At 35.1% G+C, this 27,218-nt stretch overlaps 1 protein-coding gene across 3 annotated transcripts in view; it reads right to left on the minus strand.

Annotated features, from left to right (window-relative positions):
- Window positions 1–27,218, minus strand: part of LOC105257628 (CD151 antigen) — a 129,495-nt gene that overhangs the window by 19,984 nt on the left and 82,293 nt on the right. For all 3 annotated transcript variants that reach the window (XM_025415457.1, XM_025415397.1, XM_011268381.3), the window contains one exon: window positions 9,044–9,235. In XM_025415457.1, the coding sequence (XP_025271242.1) occupies window positions 9,044–9,235 (192 nt within the window). The remainder of the gene's footprint in view (window positions 1–9,043; window positions 9,236–27,218) is intronic.

Here is a 27,218-nt window from a genome sequence, read left to right on the forward strand (position 1 = left end):
AGCGGATCGTTAGTCTTCGACGTGGATACGTTTAACAAGATACTCGTCAATCGGTGCTTCGAGGATCTCCGTTTACGTTCCATCATCATTCTAACGAGCTCTGCCACGTGCTTTCGAGAGGAAAAATCTATTCCGAGTTGTTCGGATTTTGTAGTCGATCATGAAATATTGTCAATTATTTAAAATATAATAGAACGAACAAGACACTTATCCAATTATTATATTTTGTGTTCACTTTAACAAATACTGCAGAAAGTACAAAAATACCTTCCCTTTCGTAAATCGAAATTAATATAGGAAAAAAATATACGTCTATAAAAGATGTACATGTAAAAAATATTTCTCTTGTTCCTTTAAACTAAATTAGTAATAAATAAAAAAATTTTTTAAATAATGGCGCTTTCTGAAACATCTATCTGCATTGTTTCTCTCTCGTTACGCCTCCGTACCAGTCATGTAATAATCTCTGTGTAATTTTACGTATATTATCGATCCGGGTCCGACAATAAACATGGGAAATAGCATTTTGTGGTCTGCCGAGCCGACGCATTTGTCTTCTCTCTCTCTCTCTCTCTCTCTCTCTCTCTCTCTCTCTCTCTCTCTCTCTCTCTCTGTCTCTCTATCTCCGTCTCTGGCGGTTTATTGTACTTATTGCGCTTCTCGCATAAATTGGCCACAAACACCGCGATCGCGGCGCGTCAGATACTTAGAAAGTAATGCGGTCTCGCCCGAAGCACTCGTATCAAAACGCTCGGGAGAGGCGCTATTAAACTGGTTCAAAACCAGTCCGAGGCGTCAAGCTCTGTTCCGGAGATTCCACCGCCGCGATACATCATTCTCGCAACTGCAAAATCGAAAACGTAGACGTAGGCGCGACGCCCGCTGGAAAAGAAGTCGACGGCTCCGCCGAGGGGTCAACCGCCTCTTACGTCGGCTGCGACCTCAACCGCGTCTTACTACCCTCGAGCGCGATTCGAGTAGGAAAAAAAATCTACATCGCTTGACAGAGATTCTACCAATTAGTGGCGCGTATCTCTTTTTTTCAAAACGAATCTCGAGGGATCTTTGGTAAATGTTTACCTTACGTCACACAGCTCGAAAAATTTTTATTTTCAGATATGTTGTAGAGGATACATTCCTAAGCAATACACCATTTGAACTTTGTGGCGCTCTTCCTTCGTTCCTGAGATATGCAATTTTGAAGTTTCATACTTATTTGTATTATCGTTTCGTTATTTTTTATATGTTTATATTTTTGTGTTTACATTTCCCGAGGTCATCTTTCTGAATAGCTTTCAGAAGATTTTATTGTTATTTATTAAATAGTTATTAACAAAAAAAGTTTCAAGAATAGAATATAATTTTACGACATCATGTATGTTCAAGAAAAAATATAGGGACACACACACACACACGCGAGGGGTGCCTTCGGCCCCCCTCCCACAACCACCCCGCCGGTAGGGACACACCTGTTTTTTTTAGCTGCACTGCTGCACTAGTGTAATTAGTTAGAGTGAAAGAAAGTATGTTTGTCTCTTTCTAACTTATTGCACTAGTCCAGCAGTACAGCTAAAAAGAACAGATCCATTGCGAAGAGCTCAATTACAATGGATATATGTACGTAAGTTGTAAAGTGAGGTCCACCTTGCCTACCGGCGAGGTGGTTGTGGAAGGGGGGATCGTAGGCCCCCTCGCACCCCCCCCCCCGCGCGCGCGCGTGCGTGTACACATACATTTGTGATATTTTTAAATTGTATTAAATTGTACTAAATTCTTAGCGACATGGAAGTCACAACGAGCAAACGTAAACAAAAAAATATAAACACGCAACGAAAATATAATATCAAACCGTGTTGAGCAAATGTAAACAAAAAATGTGAACACATAAATAGGATATAATGAAAGAATGACATGAAATTATGAAATTTCAAAATTGCATATCTCAGGAACGAAGAGAGAGCGTCACAAAATTCAAACGGTGTATTACTTAGGAATGTATCCTCTACAACATATGTGAAAATAAAAACTTTTGGAGCAGTGTGACGTGTAAAGTAAACATTTAGCAGATCATTTAACATTCGTTGAATCGTCGAGATTATTTTCCATCGGGAGCATTTACCATCTTATTTCTGCGACGTGGCGTCGATTCGCTATTTAATGTCGTACGACGGTGTCGCGAATAAAAGGAGATCGATGTCCGCAAGATACGGGCATTCGCTGGATGGAGAATCACGCGGATCGCGCGCGAGATGCGCTCGGCAAAGTCTTATGCAATTAAGATCGAGCGGATGGATAGAGTCGTGATTCGAGAGTGCAGCGGCGTGCAAGTAGTAATATTACTCGGCGATTAGTGACGGTTATTACCGGGTGATTTAACGTTTCTTTTGCACTACGTCCAGCGAAGCGATCGCGAGCTTCTCTCATGATGCGGGCAATTTATCACATTGGTTAAAATATAAAACAGCCTCCGATAATGTGTGAAAATAATAAGAGACTATATACGGTCGTTATAATGTAGCGAAAGAGAGAACGATTAAAAAAACATAGTTCACAGCCGAACAGCTTCGGGGAGGAAAATCGCGTAATTAAGGACTGGACTAATGATTCGGAAGCAATAAGTATGGGTTAAGTAGAATTATCTGATTATTAGCGATGGTTATTATAAGTGATTTAACTCCTAAATTTACTTAAATGAATCGACTCTGTTGAAAGCGCATTATCAGAGTGCGCGTCGATCAGATGGAACGGAATAAGCGAGTGAAAAATTCCTTGCTTGTATCTCGTTTGCAGAGAATCATATTATTTCTTCTCTAATAAAATTGTTATTAAATAAGTTGGCAGTTAAATCTCGATATAAATTATAATCAAGAAAGATTCTTATTTTATAAATGAACACGATTTATAGTGATGACATCGTTCGCTACATTGATAGATAGAAAAAAATTTAAAGAGCAATTTGTGTTGAGAGTATGTAGAAAATAAAAGAGTAAAATTTGTTTCGCGCCTCGACGAGCACTTACGCAATTAAGATCGTGTGCATCTTGATTCGAGCGTATATATCGCGGGTCTTGCCATACCGGTCGTAAAAGGACTTTAATTGGTCGATTAGATTGGATAAAAGATAATTCAATTGCTCCCATATATACCTCGTGGAACTTTTTGTTGGCAATAATGATATTAATACTTGGTCTACAGCGATTTAACGCGCGGAGAAATAATCAAAGAAAAAGCGAGAGCATCTATTTCCACTACAATTATAGAGTGCTTCATGATTTTCCAAATGTGACAACTGTAAATTATTTATATATCCTGGATATATTTTATAAAATTTCTTAAAATAAAAAGTTATGTAAAAATTCAATATATTTTTTAAGTATACAATAACTACTAATTTAAATGTATGTACACAGTAAAAAATTGTGAGTCCATATGTTAAAATTTTCTTGTGTTACCACGTTTTAATTAGTACTTTAATGTAAAATTAACATACAACTGATATGTTATTATTTTTATAACATTTTCATGTAGTACATTTATGTCAATTTTATAACTTAACACTTTGTATATGTCTTTTAGAAATGGAATATTATTTTGAGTTATTTTTAACATAATCATTTTAAATAATCAACATGTCTCAAAGTTAGTTTAACATTCTAGGAAGTGTTAAAGTGAATTTTGAAATAATCCTTAACTTTAACATACAAAATAATCAAATTTACTAAAATCAAATGTTTCTATTACAAATAATTAAAGTCAAAATAATTACTATTATATGTTAATGTCCTACAACAATTCTTACGAATTATTGTAACTATTTTTTCATGTAACTTTTAATTAATTTGTATGTTAATTTTACATTACACTTAAAATCACAATAACAGAAATAAATGTAAAGTATCATGTTAATTATTCAACATTTTAAGTTTGTCAAATAAGTAACATGCAACGAATGAGTTATTTTAACTTAAAATTTAGAGTGGACTTTCTGGGACATGTAAAAAATGTTATAATTAACATTTTATGTTTTACTGTGTACTAACTACTAATTAAATACTAATTTACACGTATATGGAAAATCATTTTTTACGAAACATTTTACATTACATAACATAAAACTTACTTACATTACATAAAACTTTGGCATGCGTGGAAGAGGTGGCGATATAATTTCCAAGGGAACCACGTGGCGGGGTGAACACTGCGGTTACTAACGATCGCCAAAGCTCGTTATCGGTGTTTAACTATCATTTAGGCAGGATTAAAGATAATCCAGTCGGTGTCGTTGGAGATATAGCCAAAGTGCGAGTTACCAATTACGGTCGCCGCGCAAACTCCCGATTAAGGACGATTTATTACTCAGGGAAGAGTGGCCTCTTCTAAAGGGGGAAAACGCGAACAGAGACGGAGAAATATCGCTAAATATATATCCGAGTAGGCTTATCGCGTGTAAGTAACCGTCGCAACTCTCGGAAATGAAGAATTCCCCCCGAAAAATTATGGCTTGTAAAAAAAAAATAATTCATACTAAAAGACAAACATAAATAATGCAGAGATCAAGCCTTCGTAGACGCAATATCCCTGCCGGTGGCGCGAGAAGGAAAACCTTAAATCATTTAATAAGCTCCTAAAGAAAATTTACTGCGCTGTACCCTTAAGAGGAAGTTTATCGCCGCCCATGAGGGCGCGACCACACATAAAATAATATCGCGGGACGTTGCATGAATGCACAATTTGTCAAACCCGTCGCGCAAGGCGATGCACGCTGCATGCGAACGAGAGAGGCCGCCTTCGCGCCGTCTCTCGGATATTCCTCGGAGACGGGGATGGCCGCGCGCGCGGCGCACCTTATTAAATAATCATCCGTGTAAACATAGCGGGGTTATCTCGTCGGGAATTCCTCTATTACGGCGCTCGTCCTAACGGAGGAATTCCCAGAACGCGATACGCCATAAGTTCGTATTAACGTTCGCCGTTAAGCCACGACGGTCCCATGGGTATCCGCGTGCGCGCGTGCGGCCGCATTTCCGATGAGAGTAACGTCCCTCCGGCGAATTAAGCCGCCTTGAAAAAAATATGCCCCGACACCTACGACCGGCTGCGAGAGTTGGTTTCGTCGGAGAGAGAGACTTTGTCGGTCGATAGAGCGATAATGTCGGAGGTGGTAGACTACGGGTAAGGTCAAAGGCGAACTTGGACCCCCTTTACCTAAAGGAAGGTTCAAAGGAGGAGATCGGGCATTGTTAGTAGCGACTTATATAGAGAAGGAGAGAGGACCCGGCGCCAAGTCCCGTCCACGGTGAATTATACCGTATCGACATTACGGTTCATTGTGATCGGCCACCAAGTTATCGATTTTTCATTTATAATAGCAGGAGAGGAGAGAGGGCAGCTTCCTGTATGACATCGTCGAAGGCCAGAGGTGCGTATTTTTAGCGACCGCGCGTGCTCCGGGAGCGTAAAATTCGCGGAAACGCGAAAATATCGATCGCCTATGGTAAATCAGAAATAAAATCGCGCCAGAAAAAAGCGAGAGAAAATGGTATTTAAGAATGTTTGTACCTAATGGTATTTAAGAATGTTTTGTACCTATTTCCAAAATATTGAGAATTTCATGAAAATTGTACAGAATGTCCTTACATATGTTTAGAATCTTCAGTATAATTTTTAAATCGATTCACTAAAGCGTTCACAAGTTATAAGGATTTTAATTTGCACCGAATTAACACGTGTTCTTATGGGAAACGTATAACCACATCGATTCAAATGACAAAAACACATGGAAATAATATTCAGAATTTGCTTCAAATTTGCAAAAGTTTAGATACAGAGAAAATATTTGGTCAAATAATATTATACAAGTACTAATTGGTTAAAAAGATATTAAATATAATTCAATAAAGTTAGCTATGTATCTGTCACAAGGCGAAATTCTCTGCCGAAAGTTAATCATTTCGATTAACAAAATTCGGAATATTTCAGTAAAAACGTAATAAATATTAAAAAATACATCTCTGCACCGTAGTTAAAATCAACTTGTAATATTCCACCCAATTTCTCATATTCAAAATACACCAAAAATGGATATATTCGTCAATATTAATTTTCAGCTACTTTTTGCTGGGATTGTACATACAAAACATCCTTAATCAATTGATCCGTAACGTCACATTATTATTGCCAAATTGAAATGTGTGTAAAATAAAATCCAAAAAAATTAAATCTAAAAAAAAGATAAAAAAATTGCAATATTAACATCTTATAAATATATAAAAAATATAATATATAAAAGTCACAATCGCTATCTTTGCTATTAAAATCTCTATCGGAAGATATGACGATCTTTACTTAATCTTTATTACGATCTAACTATCGGTGAAAACAGGTTTTTTTTTCTCTTTTTTCAGGGGACCCGGATATCAGTTCACTTTGAACAACAGTTTTTAATTTACTCGCATAATCCCTATCCTTTATCGGTATGCTTTTCTCGCTGGTCACGTAACTAACTCGCTTCCAACAAAGACTGCACCGCTCCGAGCAATAATGTTGAAGCTGCTCCGCTAAGTCAAAGGAATGTTCGAGCCCGTAGGTGAAGAGCGGCTTGACTCCGAGCAGCACGCTCGAGCTATGCCATGACGAAGTTCTTCTTGAAAGTTTCCAAGAACGATATTAACAACCAACGGCATAAATAAAATCTTTTGAAGTCTCGGAGAATACGATATTTAGCATCGACAAGTGATTGTTAAATGGGATGAAGGGATACCGATAAATCGATAAATGAAATAACCGACACAAAGCGAAGAGAGATTTCAAAGAGATGTATAAAATTTAATCGACATCAAAAGTGGCTTATCTACTGACAATAGTTAATTAAATGTTCTCTCTCTACCGTAAATAAAATGGCATGATTTGAAAGGAAACAGCCCATTAAACTACAATTAAAGTTAATTGAGATTGAGGTGTACGTATGTTTGATAATCTATTAATTAATTAATATAAACTTTGATTTATGCATCAAATTAGTGTAGAAATCATTTTATTTATTTATTTATTAACGGGAAAGAGAGAAATCCCTTTTTTGTACACAAAAAGAGAATTTTCATCATATTGTATACGTGCAGCTCTCCTAATCAACTGTTTTAAATGAGATACACCTTATTATATCTATACTCTGTCTTTTATCTACTCAAACGTTGTATCTACACTAACCTTTGACATTTATTCCGTTCTTTATTCCAAAACCATATAGTTTACGCAATATGTATACAAAATGAGATTAAAATCATGATCTGAATAGGGAAAGAAGTGAAAAATAAACTTATATATATATTTTATTTTCATACATGAAAAACCTCTTTCTTCTTTTCCGGTTATACCTGCGATTTTGATTTTCTTTATGTACACAGTAAAAAATTGTGCGTCCATATGTTAAAATTTTCTTGTGTTTTGATTAATACTTTAATGTAAAATTAACATACAACTTATATGTTATTATTTTTATACCATTTTCATGTGTTACATTTATGTCACTTTCATAACTTAACACTTTGTATATGTCTCTTAGAAATGGAATATTATTTTGAGTATTTTTAACATAATCATTTTAAACAATCAACATGTCTCAAAGTCAGTTTAACATTCTAAGAAAAGAGAATCTTCAAATAATCTCGAACTTTGACAAAATAATGAAATTTACTAAAATCAAGTGTTTCTATTACAAATAATTTAAGTTAAAATAATTATTATTATATGTTAATGTCCTCAACATTTCTTACGAGTTATTGCAACTATTTTTTCATGTAATTTTTAATTAATTTGTATTTTTACATCATACTTAAAGTCACAATAACAAAAATAAATGTAAAGTATTGTGTAAATTATTTGACATTTTTAGTTTGTCAATAAATAACATACGATGAATGAGTTATTTTAATTTAAAATTTAGAGTGGACTTTCTGGGACATGTGAAAAATATTAAAATTAATTTTATTTTTACTGTGTATATTATTTTGATAATACATATATTATTTTGAAAAAATTGCTCAAATTTAAAACATTTTATACACCAATCTGAAATTTCACTTCGTCCTATCTCTGTTTTATAATCGACAGACTATAAACGAGATATGTTGTCGAGAGACTTTCGCTAAACGGAAATAATCAGAAATAAATGGAACGCGTTCAACGCGATACCAATTGCGAAGAGAAATTCGCACAATGTATCGCGACATCGCGAACAATTGCACGCATAAAAGCACATCTAATATCTCGAACAAAGGTAGACTTTGAGCGATAACTCTCTTTGTCCGAGATATTCGACTGCAATATTCGCTTCTTGGCTTTTTCAAGTCGAGGAGTCACTCTCGCAGCTATTTTCGATCTCATTCGCAAAGTCGACGAATTAATTAATCAAATGATGCTGTCTTGCTGATAAATGAGTCTCTTTTAGGTCGATAAGACCGGCGAGAGAGAGAAAGAGAGAAAAAATCTTACGCAATTGCGCTCGATATTTCTTTTTGTAAGAATGAACGTACCAATTGACAAACAATTCGTCATTTCCTGTCATTTTAGCAAAGAACATCCATTTACGAAGCGCAAAGTGAAGGCAAAGTAAATTATGTAATTTATTTGTCATTTATCATCTAATGAATTAAGATATCTGCGAAAACTGACGGGACACGCTGCTGGAAGCGGAATTATTACTGTGATCGATCCGACTATATTACTTCGCGTCAAACTCCGTCGCTCACTTTACATTGGTTTCTAGAAGTCGATTAATGCAATTCGGACGTGACGATGATTGATGAATAATCCTAGTCGCGTATATGTATGTGATGTAATAAAAAGAATAATACAATGGAATTAATTTTGGAATAATTAGAATATTTAATTATAATTAATAATTATAATTAATAATAACTCGTAATAAGATGCGAGCGGGTCTCTATCGTCCGAATGTTCATTGCGACATTTCGATTTAATTGATGTTTGCGATTTATAGCGAGCGTCAAACGATGTGCAATGATGTATAATTCTAGGGACTTACCACGAGCAGGACACATCGATTTTCAGAAGTTACACCGCCGCATCCGAGCCAGCTACCGATGACAGCCAGTACACCTGCGACGATCAAGGCGTAGGCCAAAGTGGGGTACGTCGACGTGGACATAAGGGACACGTAGCTGTGCTTCGCCACCACTGTCCAGATACCGATGCCGCCCACCACCAGTCCGGACAGCTGCAAGAAATTCTCGACTTTAATCTCACACGAACATGAAACATTATAAAATAATTGTCCTAATAATGACATAATATCTCACGTAATTTGGTGATTGCATATTTAATTTGTTAAGACAATTTTGAAGAAAAGTGGAATATCAGAATATATTATCGATCAACAACTCTAATGATACACTGAGAAAAATCATTTGATTGTACCAACAAGACGTATATGATTGAAGGCATTTTGATTAAATCAAACAAGAATTTCTAGTTATCATGATAAGACTCGATTTTTTATAACTAGAACGTTTAATAGATTTTACTATAAGGATTTGGTTAGTATTTTCTGGTTGGATCTATAAAATTTCGTGTTACATTAATTTCTTTGCTTGCTACGCGGCGAGCTACTCTTAACTTAACTCATATTCAATATTTGCCATAAAATGTATATAAAGAACTCTAGTATTAACATTAAATCCAAAGAATATTTTTTTTCTCTTATGAGCAGTAGTGCCAGAAAAAGAACGCTAGCTCTCTGATTGTGTGTGTTTGAGCTGCATCCTCTTCTTGCATCTGTTTATCAGTTTAATTTCTAACAAACTGAATTTAAAATAATTTATTCAATAATCTGGATTGAATTTATCCAATAATCTTGTTGGAATTCAGAATATTAAATAGACTTTTGAGATTCGATGGAAAAAATTTTAGACGACTTGGTGCTGGCGAGTTTAGTATTATTAACCAGAAAATTTGATAAATTTAACAGGAAAAAATTAATCAGATTCATCTGGTAATTCCTACAAGAATTCTGGTTCGTCCATTTTCCACAGACATACTGGTTGAACCTACCAGAATTTTAATTAATGCAACCAGATTTTTTCTCAGTGTACGAATAAGAGCTCTTTCTCTCGGTAGCTCTTTCTACGCTCTTAGGAAAATTTTTATTGTCGCCGATAAAAAAAGTGCAACTAATTTTTGCCACAATCGAGCCTTGCCTTTTATAGTCTCGCCGGAATAAATTCCCTTTTCTTGGAAACTGGCGAAATGAGATCAGACTTTCGAAGGCAAAGATCCGCGATTGGTTCGTGTCTCGTGGCTGACATCTTTGAAAATCTCTCGAATAATCGATACCGCATTGATCATCGGACGAATATACATAATAATAATAAGAAAGCAGGGCATCGTCGTTCACATTTGTAGACTTCCGATAGGATCGGTTCAGTGGACAGTGCGTTTTATTCAATTTCATATCGTACTCGCATCGCTTCCAGAGTGAGCACAAGGTCGGTTCGATGACTAGTCTCGAATATCGTTGCCGCCTACGGCAACTGGTACGAGGGAGAGAGAGAAAGAGAGAGAGAGAATAACAGATATCGGACCGATAGCCATGCATTGATGTATGCATTACGTATACAGGGTGTTCAATAATTGATGCTATGCAAGCAGAAAATAAGTCCTTATTAGAGATTGAGATATTATTACAAAATAACGTCTCAATATCATAAATTTTATTATTAACAAAATAATATCTCAATCTAAGATGCTCCTTATTGTTAGCAATAATTTTTGATATTTCAGATTGAAACTTTAGGAAAACCGATTTAAAAATCACCGTTATCGAAGTTAATTGTCGTACTCAACTTCGCGTTCGATCTAAGGGAAGGAGAAAAAAAAATGTGGAAGCTATTTAAAACTCCTTTATAAGACAGTTCTTTTAAGATAATTGCCTTTAATTCTCTCAGGGGAGCTCTTTTAAGAGCTAACATTTACGTAACTATCCATTTCTCTTGCCCGGATGCAAAAAAAAAAAAGAACGTTCGTATTTTACTCATTCCGTTTCAATCATCAAACATCGGTTAAACGCCGCGTTCCATCGCGATTTATCCGCGATTTTTTTGCTTCTCGACGTCGGACCTCGTTTTTCTTGCGGCACGATATATTTTTTTTCTCCCTCCCCCCCCCTCTCGTGCTTCCCGTGACACGCCGACGCACAACGCGGAAGTCTCCCGCGGGAGACCGGTCGAAGGTGCTCCGAAATATACGAGCCACGCCGACGTAAATATCGGTCGACGTGCGCGATATATTTACGATAGTATCGGGAGAATGCGTTTCACGTAGGGCACTGTCCCGGGAACAATGACCAAGTTACGGACGGCTGGCATTCGCTCTAAATGGCGCGAATGTGCGACTTTATGATTATGCGTTATGCGCCTTGAATAATCGGTATCGAAGATTTTGATAGCAAAACTGAGAGACGTTACTCGATCAATATAGCGATTCGTATTAAAACTCATCGATTCGTTAATTGACTGATTATGTGTGTTATTAATAATTATTATAATAATTATTATAATTATTGTTATTAATAATTTTAAAATTGATGTTTGACGAAAACATGCAACTTGAGCGTGAAATAATCTAATGTGGAAATCAAGTTGACAAGAGTATTAGGAATTATTAATGGAAATTACATATATAAACGCCCGTATATTACTAATATTTAATGCGCAAACATTTACTCAGCTGCCAATTGCTATTGTGTAATAATATTAAATGCATTAATCCACTAATCATAATTAACGGTAAAATTCAAGACAAAATCTATAGTTTTATATACGCTATGTATATATGTTTTATTATGTATATTTAAAAATTAAAATATACATGTCCAAGATATTTGAATATATTGAAGTTGAATATATGTATGTATACAGGGTGTATATATCTGAAATGGTGCACTAAACTTTAGGAGCGTATTCTAGAGGTCTGAAAAAATGAGACTTTTTTCCTATGAACATGGTTCGCAAATGAACTTCCCCTTCGAGCTAGAGGCCCTTAAAGTTTGGGGAAAAAATTGAAAATTGGCTGTATTTTAGAAAAAAAAAGATTTTGACGTTACCTATCACTCTCTCTTGAGAGATAAATAAATTTGCGTTGCGGGTGTTTGGTCAATTTCACACATTTTCGAATTTTAGCTCGAAGGGGGGTTCATTTGCGGACCCATGTTCATAAGAAAAATATCTTATTTTGATCTCTAGAATACGCTCCTAAAGTTTAGTGCGTCATTTCAGATACACTGTATACGTAATACAGGTATGTATATGTAATATGTGTTTTGAATATTTCGAAACATTTTCACATATTTTCATATTGCAATATTTTTATATTACACAAAATGTATAAAATTACGAATAAAATTTTATCGTGAAAATTTTATCGTCGCGAATTATAGATTTCAAATAAATTTTTGATAACTATTATCCGGCAAATTTGTAAATCCCATTGCATTTATTACATTCCAATAAATGTCAAGAATCCGCGGAGAATTTCCTCCATCTTTAAAGTTTCGAAATAAGTTTCTCAATATCGAACAAAATGCGCTTGTCCAATGCCTTTCTTCCGCTTTTCTCTCGCTACTTTCCTCTTTTATTCGGCATATTATATTATTCTTATGAAATTCATATGTGTGAAAGATATTTTATTGGAAATAAAATAACGTTATTTGCAAATTATCGGCATATGTGGTATTTACGATATTGAGGAATGCGGCTTACGTGAGCGAGCGCTCATTATCGTTTGGTACAGCAGTTCAATTTATGAGCTCGGAATTTATGGCATGCGTATTAAATGTACGACGATAATGTGCGACGTTGTTACGGCATATTATAATTCGGCATATTATAATTTTAGAATAGACTGTATTTTATCGAGAAATGTAAAAGTATCGTAATTTTGTTCAATGAGCGATACTCTTTATAATTTCGACCCGCGGTCGAGAAATATAATTATAAATAATTTATAAATTAAAAATTATCGATTATTCGTGTAATTAAACAACAATTTTGAATCGCGCAATCTATCACGATTATTGACAAATTTATCACATTTTTAACAGATTAACTCTCGAAGGAGAAAAATTACTCTTGCGAAAAAATCGAAATGTGATACATAATACGACGTTAATCGTTATAAAAGTCTGCTCGAGAGAAAGTATCGTAGTAAGATACGTAATATCGTATAAAGCATATTGTAACACGTCGTGCAATATGTCGTAAAATTGACAAAGTAATAACGTTTTACGCGACAAACTTTATATCGTTCGGCGACGCATTTGCACCATTGCAAATGTACACGACGATTTCGACGGATATCGCGACGGGTTTCCGAAGCACCGCGTCACACACATCGATATATAACGCGTTCGTACGTATAGATAACAAATGTTTCGCTCTCTACATCAGTGCGGGACATAATACATCCATTAAAGATCTAGAGTCAACGTCGATATATATCCGGGCAATATTCCAATCCCGAGAGTTCCAACCCCTATTCTAGTCTCGGCGTGCAAGGAACGCGTGGAAAGAACTCGATTCGATTCCCCACGAATGGGGTGGACCATCGCCGTAGCTCCAGGAGCCGCAATTTATTATTTTATCATTGTCCGATGGCGCACACGTACATACGCGCTACGGGTCGACGATACATCGTAAATCGTATGTATCGCTCGCGACCGATATTCGCTTCGGTTCTACGTGCCCGTATTTCAGATCACCAAGCCGTATCCTGCCTTCGCCGCGTCCACCTCGATCGGAAAATAAAGCGGGAAAAAGGCAAGTCGACGCACGCGCGCGTATCTCGAAACCGCGGCCGATTTACGGCGAATTCTTCTCCTCTCGATTCCTCGCATCCGCGGAATGCAACGCGAGTTCGGGATAAAGAACGTTTTGCATAATTGATCCGCTGCGGGCCGCGGCATGAATCGAGCATGAAGCATTAGGTATACGCAGACGTAAAGAAAAAATACAAACTCGATGGCGAGGACTCTGGTTGCGCGACAAAATTCGATAGAAAAACACGAGAAAGTTTTTCTCGTCGTGTGGGATATTTAAATTGTTCGTACGTTCGTGAAAATGGCGAATCAGAAAGGAATGGATCGCATTAGTATCACGGCAAAAAACAAAATGTTAATTTTAACATTTTTCACACGTCCCAGAAAGTACACTCTGAATTTTAAGTTGAAATAACTCATTTCATATATTACTTATTGACAAACTAAAAATGTTAAATAATTGACACGACACTTTACATTTATTTTTGTTATCGTGACTTTAAGTGTAATGTAGAAATAACATACAAATTAATTAAAAATTACATGAAAAAACATGAAGGTTACAATAACGTAAAAAATGTTGAGGACATTAACATATAATAGCAATTATTTTAACTTAAATTATTTGTAATAGAAACATTTGATTATAGTAAATTTTATTATCTTTGTACGTCAAAGTTCGAGATTATTTGAAGATTCGCTTTAACTTTTCTTAAAATGTTAAACTGACTTTGAGACATGTTGATTGTTTAAAGATGTTTTGTACGTATTGTCAAAATATTGAGAATTTAATGAAAATTGTACAGAATGTCCTTATATATGTTTAGAGAATCTTCAGTACAATTTTTAAATCGATTCACTAAAGCGTTCACAAGTTATAAGGATTTTAATTTGCACCGAATTAACATGTGTTCTTATGGGAAACGTATAACCACGTCGATTCAAATGACAAAAACACATGGAAATAATATTCAGAATTTGCTTAAAATTTGCAAAAGTTTAGATACAGAGAAAATATTTGGTTAAATAATATTATACAAGTACTAATTGGTTAAAAATATATTAAATATAATTCAATGAAGTTAGCCATGTATCTGTCACAAGGCGAAATTCTCTGCCAAAAGTTAATCATTTCGATTAACAAAATTCGGAATATTTCAATAAAAACGCAATAAATATTAAAAAATACATCTCTGCACCGTAGCTAAAATCAAATTGTAATATTCCACACAATTTCTCATATTCAAAATACATCAAAAGTGGATATTCGTCAATATTGATTTTTACCTACTTTTTGCTGGGATTGTACATACAAAACATCCTTAAAATGATTATGTTAAAAATACTCAAAATAATATTCCATTTCTAAGAGACGTATACAAAGTGTTAAGTTATGAAGGTGACATAAATGTAACACATGAAAACGTTATAAAAATAATAACACATAGATTGTATGTTAATTTTACATTAAAGTACTAATGAAAATGTAGTAACACAAACAAATTTTAACATATATGGACGCACAATTTTTTACTGTAAGTTTGCTCTTGCTTTTCCGTACATTCTTGCGAAATACAGCAAGACTCAAGTCAATCTCTTTCGGCACATTGCTCACGGTACACTTTAGCGATCGCTTATGTACTTATGCATATAGTACAAACTCGCGCGAACTGCATCGGATGTAACGAGACAGCTGGCGAACCGAACGTGCCGGCCAATGCAAGCGCGCGATCAGCTCCGGGTTAAACTCCCCCGGTTGCAACTTGGGCAATGTTATGCTAATCCGTTCACGTACTCGCTAAATTCTGCCGGACAACGCGATGCGGCCAGTGTGCGAGCGGTGTGCGGAAAACGGCAAACGGAAATGAAGAAATTAAAAATCGGACATCATACGCAACGCGATGCGCTGAAAAACACTCCGAAAATTATCGCGGGCTCGTTGTAACGCGGGCTTAAATTGCGACGCGGCAAAAGTACGATGTAATAAAATATTTACCGAGAGAAACAGTTTAATCTCTTCATTAAATTCTGGTTAGCGCATACACTTTTCGTTTTTGCGTGAGATATTTCATTAAGATTCGTGCGAATTCGGGCGAATATTTCATAGGAAAAAATGAACGAGCCACGTATAAATAATACAAATATTAAATAAATACATTATTTAAATTAAATAAAATGTAAATAAATGCATTGCGCATAATACAATAAAGAATTAATTAAATGTATTTTTAAAATAAAGGATCTTTATTCATCCGTTTTTTGATGACAGGTACGCGTATCGAGGACAGAATAAACGACGCATCATATACATATTAAATCATTTTTTCTTTCTCTTTTTCGTTTATACACAGTAAAAAATTGTGCGTACATGTGTTAAAATTTTCTTATGTTACCACGTTTTGATTTAGTACTTTAATGTCAAATTAACATACAACCTATATGTTATTATTTTTATAACGTTTGCATGTGTTTCATTCATGTTAACTTTATAACTTAACATTTTGTATATGTCTTTTAGAAACGGTATATTATTTGAGTTATTTTTAATATAATCATTTTAAACAATCAACATGTCTCAAAGTCAGTTTAACATTCCAAGAAAAGTTAAAGTGAATCTCCAAACAATCTTGAACTTTGACATACAAAAATAATTAAATTTATTAAAATCAAATGTTTCTATTACAAATAATTGAAATTAAAATAATTACTATTATATGTTAATGTCCTCAACATTTCTTACGAGTTATTGCAATTATTTTTTTCATGTAATTTTTAATTCATTTGTATGTTATTTTTACACTACGTTTAAAGTTCCAATAACAAAAATAAATGTAAAATATTGTGTCAATTATTTAACACCTTTAGTTTGTCAATAAGTAACATACGACGAATGAGTTATTTTAACTTAAAATTTAAAGTGGATTTTCTGAGACATGTGAAAAATGATAAAATTAACATTTTATTTCTTACTGTGTCTATAAAAATAAATGTATATACAGCTTTAATTCCGTCTACGGATCGCGGCCAAACATTTACGGTCTCTACTAGATCGTAACTTCCATCGAGTTGTCTATCGAAAACACTCGTAGCCTGACAGCCACGGAAATCTCGTTCGGACTGGTTTTCTTGCTGGTATTCTCAAAGGGACGTCGGTGACTTCTCCCGCCGACGCCCCCGCCTCTTTCGCGTTTTACTTTATTTTTTATCTCCTTCTCTGGACGATCCCGAGATCGCCGCTTATCTCTCCTCCTACTCCGAGTTTACCGATCTACGGGACAAATAAAGTTCTTAAGACGTAACGGTGTTTAGTCCCTTTTTATTGCATTCCTCCGTGTAATCCTTGACGGACCAATCCGTGGAAAGCCGATGGGGCATGATACAACCAAAAGAAATTCCATTCGATATATACAACCGACCAGTGAAAGATACGTGTACAAAGCACCGAATGAAAAGGGCGGCGCGGCGACGCGACAGCATCTCTCTGCGATTCGACTTTTTCTACTTTATTCCTACGCTCTTTCGAATCTCTCGCGGATCAATCGTTGGAATTGGAAGCATCTGTTTCCCGGCGTACCGAGAGGGTGGTTTTCCTCTCATTCGAGAGCGGAGGATAAATGGTTTCTCCGTTAAAACGGAGAATCCGACGAGAAGGAAAAGTGAAATTAAAGGCGACGCGATACTTGGAATTTGTATAACGCTTCTCTTTGTTTTTTTTTCATTCTCGCACCTTTTTTCCTCTCCGCGTGTTGTTCTCGTAAAATTCATGTCGCTCTCGCTATTTTCGGAGCAAAAGTGGGAAAAACAATTGTAATCGTCGTGAAATTACTAGTTACGTCGCGAAATATCTAGTTACGTTAGGAAAGCGCAATTCGAGATACACAATTTCACTCGCTCGGACGAAGAAAAGGCGCGATGCAGGAGGAAAGGAAAGGATCACGTAAGAAAGGGAGAAAACTGCAGCGTCCCCGAGGCACTAGTCGGACGAAATTCCGAGCGTCTTCAAACGACGTCCTGCATTCCCGACGGAGTTAAGTACTTTGTCCGAGCTCGCCCGCAGACATTCTACTACAAATACCTGGCGTTCTCTAAATAATTAAATCATCCCCGTCGCGCGCAAACACTCGATTATTTCGGATACGGTCGTTGAAACGCCAAGCGCACCGTCAACGTCAAAGACCGACCGACCGACCGCCCACGCGACATAAACACGATGTAATTCGATTCGATACTTAATTACCTCCGCTACTCTCCTCTCCGGCATTTACAATGTTATCTTGTTAATAACATGTTATTTATAACGAGTAATCGCGTGCAAAGTTAATTAAAGATCATCCGATCGACTTGGGGTTATCCATCAGTCTATCGCCGTAAAAAGAACGTAACGTTTGCGTTGGCACTTTACATTGGAGAGTCATTATAAAGATAGCGCACGAAAAAATGAAAAAAAAAATTATGTGAAATTATATTAAATGCTAATTTATAATATATGTACAAAATTTTTTACTTGTGTACACAGAAAAAAAAGGGCATTCTTGTTTCGAAAATATATTCAGCTTTAACATGGACATCTTGAAATGAGATTATATTGCGTTAATTTAAGAAGAATATAATTGCATTAATGATTGTTTACTTGAATGAAGCCATTTTATATAGTTTAATCAGGAAAAATATATTCTTATGATTTAAGATTTAATTTTCTTGCATGGAAAAGAAACAATGTTAGATAGGAAATAATATTTTTAAATCAAAGATTATAATTTTCTTAAAGTAGAATTAAATAATTATATATTTTTGAAATGACAATTGTAATATTAAAGCCTAATATAATAAGCCTAATAATATTGTTGAAATTTAAAATTATGAAATTCTTCTAAGAAGATTATAAATTATTGCGAAACAATGAACGTGTTAGTTTAAGTATACAAGTTTTGATTTGACACTTATTTTTTTCTCTGTACAGAAAAAGAATATTCTTGTTTCGAAATATATTTAGTTTTAACGTGGAAATCTTGAAATGAGATTATTGCGTTAATTAAAGAAAAATATAATTGCTTGAATAATTGCTTACTCGAATAAAACCATTTTATATAATTCAATCGAGAAAAATATATTCTTATGATTTAAGATTTAATTTTTTTGAATGGAAAAGAAACAATGTTAGATAGAAAATGACATTTCTAAATCAAAGATTATAATTTTCTTAAAGTAGAATTAAATAATTATAATTAAATAATTATTCTTGAGGTGACAATTGCAATATTAAAATAAGCCTATAATATTGTTGAAATTTAAAATTATTAAATTCTTCTAAGAAGATTATAAATTGTTACGCATATATGAAACAATGAACGCGTTAGTTTAAGTATACAAGTTTCGATTTGACACTTATTTTTTTTCTGTGTAGAAATATTTTGAAATTTTTTTGAAACAAGTCAAGTATCCCTTTCCAAATTTAATCCTATAAATTTCGCGGAAAATTGAATGTATTATAATATTTCATTCGTGACGATACCACGAGCCATTTTTGTGCGACATGCGAGCTTGCCAAATGCATTGGGATTCGCCGCGCACGCGGAAATCAATCTTTTTTTTCCATCGAAATCCCTCTTCCCCCTCCGCAAAACAGGCCAGCATTTTTATTACATTAGACGTCAGGATTTCAATATCTCGACGATGTACGACCGGACGACGAGGAAATAAATTTTTGCGCGGTATCGCTTGGCCATAGGCGAGAGTCATCCCATTACCCCGAGGCCAGCATCCAAAATCTGTGCCGGACAACGCATATTCGCCGCCGTTAAAGTCCAGTCGCTCCCGTTCACAACCGGCGATGTACTCGTTTCCATTTTAATTGCGCCGACAACATTTCGCGATGCGCTCGCGGCGATTTTACCTCTATCCGTATCGAGAAACCATGCTATCACTTTAAATACATGACGTCTAGAATCTCAAATTTGCGAGCTTCCGAAATATTGTCGTCTAGCTTTAATCATGCGGATATAAATTCGCATACATTTGCAAAATATTGGCATTTTTTTTTATAACGTGTAACAAATAAGCGTGTTTCCACTGTATTATTATACACAAGGTAAATAATTCGGAGGAAAATTTATGTGAATCAAAGATTATAATTTTCTTAAAATAGAATTAAATAATTATATATTCTTGAGGTGATAATTGCAATATTAAAATAAGCCTAATATAATAAGCTTAATAATATTGTTGAAATTTAAAATTATTAAATTTTTCTAAGAAGATTAGAAATTGTTGCGTATATACGAAACAATGAACACGTTAGTTTAGTATATAAGTTTTTAAGTTAAGTATATAAGTTTTGAGTTGACACTTATTTTTTTTCTGTGTACAAATATTTTGAAATTTTTTTGAAACAAGTCAAGTATCCTTTTTTAAACTTAATCCTATAGATTTCGCGGAAAATTGAATATATTATAATAAGTATGTATTATAATAATCTTAAAATCTTTTTTTTGCAATTGATGCAATAATTATTTAAGACTTGTCTGTTAAATCTTTTTCTTGCAATTGATGCAATAATTATTTAAGACTTGTCTCTCAAACGGAGAGATATATCCTATCATATATATGAAAGAAAAAGAGTGTGTGCGTGTCTACTTCTCTACAAGAATTCTACGAAAAAACCACGAGGCTTCCTGATTAATCTAATAATCTAATAATAGAACACATGTGCTATACGTGTTGAAATCTGCACGAGGAAGTAAAAAATTGCACGCGTTTCTGTTTCCTTCATTTAAATGAACGGAACGCTTGTATTCAGCTAATATATTACACGCTGTCTTTCGTGTTTCGTCTTGTGTATACCACGTGTGTACCGAGAGCTATCCGCAAATTTAGTTACCTGTTTAAATCACATTGCTTGGTGTACAGCTATGACTGACATAATCAGTTTCAGAGAATATGCACTTGCGTAATTCTCTCCGCCTGTTCGGCTTGGAAATGCGTACCTGCTCCAAGTATGTCGGGGTTACGTTCTAATTTTAGGTTCCGTTTGCAAGCTCGACCGCATGTCCGGACCTATGCGAATTTCGAACGCTGTCCAGTCCTGTATTTTGAGACAAATGAAAATTGTTCGAGCTCGTGGAAAATTCGGTAGAAAATATTACAGATGTTGCTCATATAATTAAAATTCCAGCCAACTTCCTTTACGCATATAATTCCTTTCCGGAGGCAGAATACATAAATAATGGAAAAGAATACACGAGCTTATTATAATACATGTGCGTGTATATATATATATACACAAATCAGATAAAAATTATTTGAGGAACGTTTCGTTCCGCTCTAGCCAAGAGACCATTTTCTGGAACGTTGCCTACATAATTTAAATTCACCAGCCTCTCTTTGCAATCCTTTTCGACCGCGGAGCACATAAATAATCGGAGCACGAGTTTCTTGTAATATTTACCGTCATATGTTTCTTAAACGAATTCTCTCTTCTCGCTACTATATACGGATATATTTCTCGACACCTTCCTCGAGAGTCCCCGTAAACTTTTATCCGCGTTTCCTTCTCCCTTGCACGTGTCCCTCTGTCTCTTTCGCGTGCGCGCGCGCGCGCGCGCATGCGTGCGCAACATATTGCCATGAATTCACAAGTACGTATTACGATCGGGAATGATTACGTACGACACGGTAATTCCCTGGCAACCTTATTCAAAGATACTACAGCTCCGGATGCTGCCGTTGCCGCCGCGAGATATCATCTGCACTGCCGTGCACTTTCTTCCAGTCTCTCCCATCCTCTTTACGACCACACTGGTAAGCACCGACGCGCTTGTGTATGTATCGAATGCTCGCATGAACACACCGAGACTTGGCTTGATTTACGACAAACGAAAGAACGCCGCCACCGCGTAATGATAAACATTTTCGGCGTTGCGTGCGCGTTGCGTGCACGTTGCGGACTCGCGATTCTCGAGCCAAGGCGTGTAATTTAATAGAATCGTTTACGAAGAGAGCTTTATGATAATCGGAGCCCCCGAGGCACGTACACGTACACGTACACGTATTCGCGACGTCGAACGGATTCGCGACGTGTGTTGCTCTGTGTGCTTTACGCGTGCACGCTGTGTTAAAATATAAGGTATGTGCCTTTGATAGAACTTCATTAAGAGCATTTCTTTTTTCCTACAGAATCTCATTTATACACGTACTTTCGCCTTTTATTTTTTAACTTTTTATTAATATAATGGTCAAAATTAACGCGCTCTTATTCAAAAGCGTGACTGTCGCGTAAACGCGATATGAGAATTACACAGTGAAAAATTGTGCGTCCATGTGTTAACATTTTCTTGCGTTATCACCTTCTAATTAATATTTTGTAAAATTAATATACAACCTATATGTTATTATTTTTATAACGTTTTCATGTGTTACATTTATGTCACCTTACATAACTTAACACTTTGATTACGTCTTTTAGAAATGGAATATTATTTTGAGTATTTTTAACATAATCATTTTAAACAATCAACATGTCTCAAAGTCAGTTTAGTGAATCTTCAAACAATTTTGAACTTTGACATACAAAAATAATTAAATTTATTAAAATCAAGTGTTTCTATTACAAATAATTTAAGTTTAAATAATTACTATTATACGTTAATGTCCTCAATATTTTTTATGAGTTATTGCAACTATTTTTTCATGTAATTTTTAATTAATTTGTATGTTATTTTTACATCACACTTAAAGTCACAGTAACAAAAATAAATGTAAAGTATCGTGTCAATTATTTAACATTTTTAGTTTGTCAATAAGTAACATACGACGAATGAGTTATTTTAACTTGAAATTTAGAGGAGACTTCTGGGACATATGAAAAATGTTATAATTAACATTTTATTTTTTACTGTGTAGGCAGTTCAACACTAAATATATGTATACAGAGAGAGAGAGAGAGAGAGAAAGAGAGAGAGAGAGAGAGAGAGAGAAAATGGACTATTATCTTTATTAGATGCTTTCTAAAGCGAATCGTGCTCGGAAGTTGCCAAGGGGTATAGATGTAATCAAAAGTTTTCAACTCTCGACGTATTATTTCGAAGCGCGAAAACGAGAAAGAAAAATAGGCTATTACGAAATTACAAGAACTCATAGTACATACAAGTACATACATATATTCAATATGTAGAACCCCCAGATGTATGCTCGTAATATATATTCGAGCCCCGTATTTCCTTTCGCGCGTTAATATCACTTTGCGTTTAACGTATTTAAGTCGAATAAACGGTAAATTCCAACGCTGCTAAAGAGAAGCGCTGCTGAAGTTTGAGCGGAAACGATAGTCTCCGCACGTGTATACACAGTAAAAAATAAAATGTTAATTTTAACATTTTTCACATATCCCAGAAAGTTCACTCTAAATTTTAAGTTAAAATAACTCATTCGTCATATATTACTTATTGACAAACTAAAAATGTTAAATAACTGATACAATACTTTACATTTATTTTTGTTATTGTGACTTTAAGTGTAATGTAAAAATAACATACAAATTAATTAAAAATTGCATGAAAAAATAGTTACGATAACTCGTAAGAATTGTTGTAGGACATTAATATATAATAATAATTATTTTAACTTAAATTATTTGTAATAGAAATATTTGATTTTAGTAAATTTGATTATTTTGTATGTCAAAGTCCAAGATTATTTCACGATTTACTTTAACTTTTCTTAGAATGTTAAACTGACTTTGAGACATGTTAATTGTTTAAACTGACTATGTTAAAAATACTCAAATAATATTTCATTTTTAAAAGACATATACAAAATGTTAAGTTATAAAATTGACACAAATGTAACACATGAAAACGTCATAAAAATAATAACATATAAGTTGTATTTAATTTTACATTTATTATATTTATTATATTTAATTTTACATTAAAGTACTAATCAAAATGTGGTAACACAAGAAAATTTTAACTTATGGACGCACAATTTTTTTACTGTGTACTCTCCATCTATTCCGTATTTTATTTCGCTATTTTACTTCCTGACCGGTGTTTATCGCACAAAGAATCTATTGATCTATCGCGTATATAAACCATACGATCGTCTCCGATGAGAACTCGGCTCGTAATAGCGACCGATATAAATTTCGCTTCGGCAACAACGACGGCATTTAATCGGCCGCGGCTCGTTTCTACCAAGCGAGGAAGCTTGCCTCGGTTCATACGTTATACGGTACGTCGTCGGAGAAGCTGGATATCCATTAGCATAAGACTCGAAAAGATCTCCGGTCGAAGATAGCCGGCCCCCCTCCCCTTATTTATATAGTCGAAGCCAATCAACCGTTCCCCGAGTACGCGCGAGTCTGATAAAAGCCAGATCCTACCTTCCTGCCGCGATATGAAAGAAGCTGCAAGCCATTTATGACATGGACCATCGTTAAATGCAGCACGTTGATGGGAAAATATATGGATAACGTGGAGCTGGAATTATCCCATTTTTCATCAATCGCAAATTTTTCGATAAATTTGCTCGCAGTTAAGTGTAACAAGTTTGTCAGCGCCAGATTATGCGCATATTCGTCATTCTTTATTATTCGTATGGATGGAAAACTCGTCAAAGATCAATTAGATTTTCTTTCTATTATTCTATTTGCGAATCGCGATGGCGCTAGCTTAAGAAGCAGAGAGAATAGAAGAGACTGTGCGAGAAAAGCAAAAGAGAACAATGCGAGAGAATCAAGTGAACAAGTATGAATCGATAAACTGAATATTTATAAACGCGCTAACGAAGGAGCAAAAGAGAATGTGGGTTAAAGGGAATGAAATAAAATGCGCGTAGGAGGAGGAAAGTGGAGTCGAGTCGAGCAAATTGTGCAGACATTATGATAATTATTGTTATGTTGATGCGCAATGAAAGCAGCTCGTTTTTGCAATACGATACGCCGAATTAATTAATTCATTCATTATAATAATTTTAATTAATTAAAATAGGGTCGAAACGTTCGCAAACTTTTCATTGTAATTTGTCCCATACTTATTTGTTTGTATAATAAATAACTGCGTTATAAGATCGACACTTGACTCGTATTGTCATTAAAACTAATTTGTTTAATTAATTAATTAATAACCTGCCATTAGAATAAGAGAAATAAATCGTTGCATCGCATCACATAACGATAATTGCGCCGGATTATCTAAAAATGTCGGAGCTGCTGGGGAAATCATTTGCCAATTTATTACCCCACCCACCTCGCAGCACCCCTCGATATCCGATCCAGAGATGTCATTTCACGGCGCATTGGACTATTATTCCGCAATGGCGAGCGTGAAACTGATCTTAAGCCGCCGGTGCCTGGAATATTCCAAGATCCAATCTCGCGGAGGCACGTAAATCCTCGCGAGGAAACCCGGAGGAGAGCCGTTGTATCTCCGGGCGAAATTAGAATAATTACGCGTATAATCTAGCCCGCTTTAAGCGCTCGTCTCATTTTCGATTTTAAGATAAAGTAAAAAAGATCTATACGGCTTTTCATTTTTTTAAACGTATGCATTCTCTAAAAGATAGATCGATCGATACTATTTTTTCCCCAAAAGTTTCGCTTTTTTATAAACATTTATAATATGATATAAAAGATTACAACGTTATTAAATTATTTATGAAAGAATTTATCATTGATTTTTTATCCAATTTTTTCTACATCAAAAAAAAATTTCCATTATGTGAATTTTATTCATAGTGGATAATTGCATTATGTTTGATATATCGTGCTCATGTAATATTCAGCGCGGCAATATTCTTATAATGTAATATTCTCTCTGCACATATTAATGATATGTATGTACAAAATACAATAATTGTTAAATCATGCTGTACGATTAATTTAATGATAATTCATCAAATGGATTATGCATTTCCAGTTGCGCGTTGAGAGTGCGCGAGAAAATATCATTTGGGGGAATCTACCTAATTATCTAATTATTCTTCTTCCTCGCCGATGCGAGTGCGATCTTGAATACATATCGAAATACCATGTTATCGGTATGTACACTGTATTCGCTTCTTTCTCGCGTCCCGAGGAATTTGCGCGTCTACGACCGTCTCTATTGTCCACGTCGCGTTTAATCAAAAGGATATCTCTCTCCCTTCCCCCTCGGATTCTGTAATATTCAGCAAGACAATATTCTTATAATGTAATATTCCCTCTGCACATATTAATGATGTGTATGTACAAAATACAATAATTGTTAAATCATGATGTACGATTAATTGAAGGATAATTCATCAAATGGATCACGTATTTCCAGTTGTGCGTTGAGAGTGCGCGAGAAAATATTATTTGGGAGAATCTACCTAATTATCTAATTATTCTTCTTCCTCGCCGACGCGAGTGCGATCTTGAATACATATCAAAATACCATGTTATCAGTATGCACACTGTATTCTCTTCTTTCTCGCGTCTCGAGGAATTTGCGCGTCCACGACTGTCTCTATTGTTCACGTCGCGTTTAATCAAAAGGATATCTCTCTCCCTTCCCCCTCGGATTCTGTAATATTCAGCAAGACAATATTCTTATAATGTAATATTCCCTCTGCACATATTAATGATGTGTATGTACAAAATACAATTATTGTCAAATCATGCTATACGATTAATTTAATGATAATTGATCAAATGGATCACGTATTTCCAGTTGTGCGTTGAGAGTGCGCGAGAAAATATCATTTGGGAGGATCTACCTAATTATCTAATTATTCTTCTTCCTCGCCGACGCGAGTGCGATCTTGAATACATATCAAAATACCATGTTATCAGTATGTACACTGTATTCGCTTCTTTCTCGCGTCTCGAGGAATTTGCGCGTCCACGACCGTCTCTATTGTCCACGTCGCGTTTAATCAGAAGGGTCCCCCTCGCCACCCCGGATTCAGTAATATTCAGCGAGGCAATATTCTTATAATGTAATATTCTCTCTGCACATATAATGATATAATGATATGTATGTACAAAATACAATAATTGTTAAATCATGATGTACGATTAATTGAAGGATAATTCATCAAATGGATCACGTATTTCCAGTTGTGCGTTGAGAGTGCGCGAGAAAATATTATTTGGGAGAATCTACCTAATTATCTAATTATTCTTCTTCCTCGCCGACGCGAGTGCGATCTTGAATACATATCAAAATACCATGTTATCAGTATGCACACTGTATTCTCTTCTTTCTCGCGTCTCGAGGAATTTGCGCGTCCACGACTGTCTCTATTGTTCACGTCGCGTTTAATCAAAAGGATATCTCTCTCCCTTCCCCCTCGGATTCTGTAATATTCAGCAAGACAATATTCTTATAATGTAATATTCCCTCTGCACATATTAATGATGTGTATGTACAAA

Source organism: Camponotus floridanus, unplaced genomic scaffold (assembly GCF_003227725.1).
Source record: "Camponotus floridanus strain SB8 unplaced genomic scaffold, Cflo_v7.5 scaffold1, whole genome shotgun sequence".
Lineage (NCBI taxonomy): Eukaryota > Metazoa > Arthropoda > Insecta > Hymenoptera > Formicidae > Camponotus > Camponotus floridanus.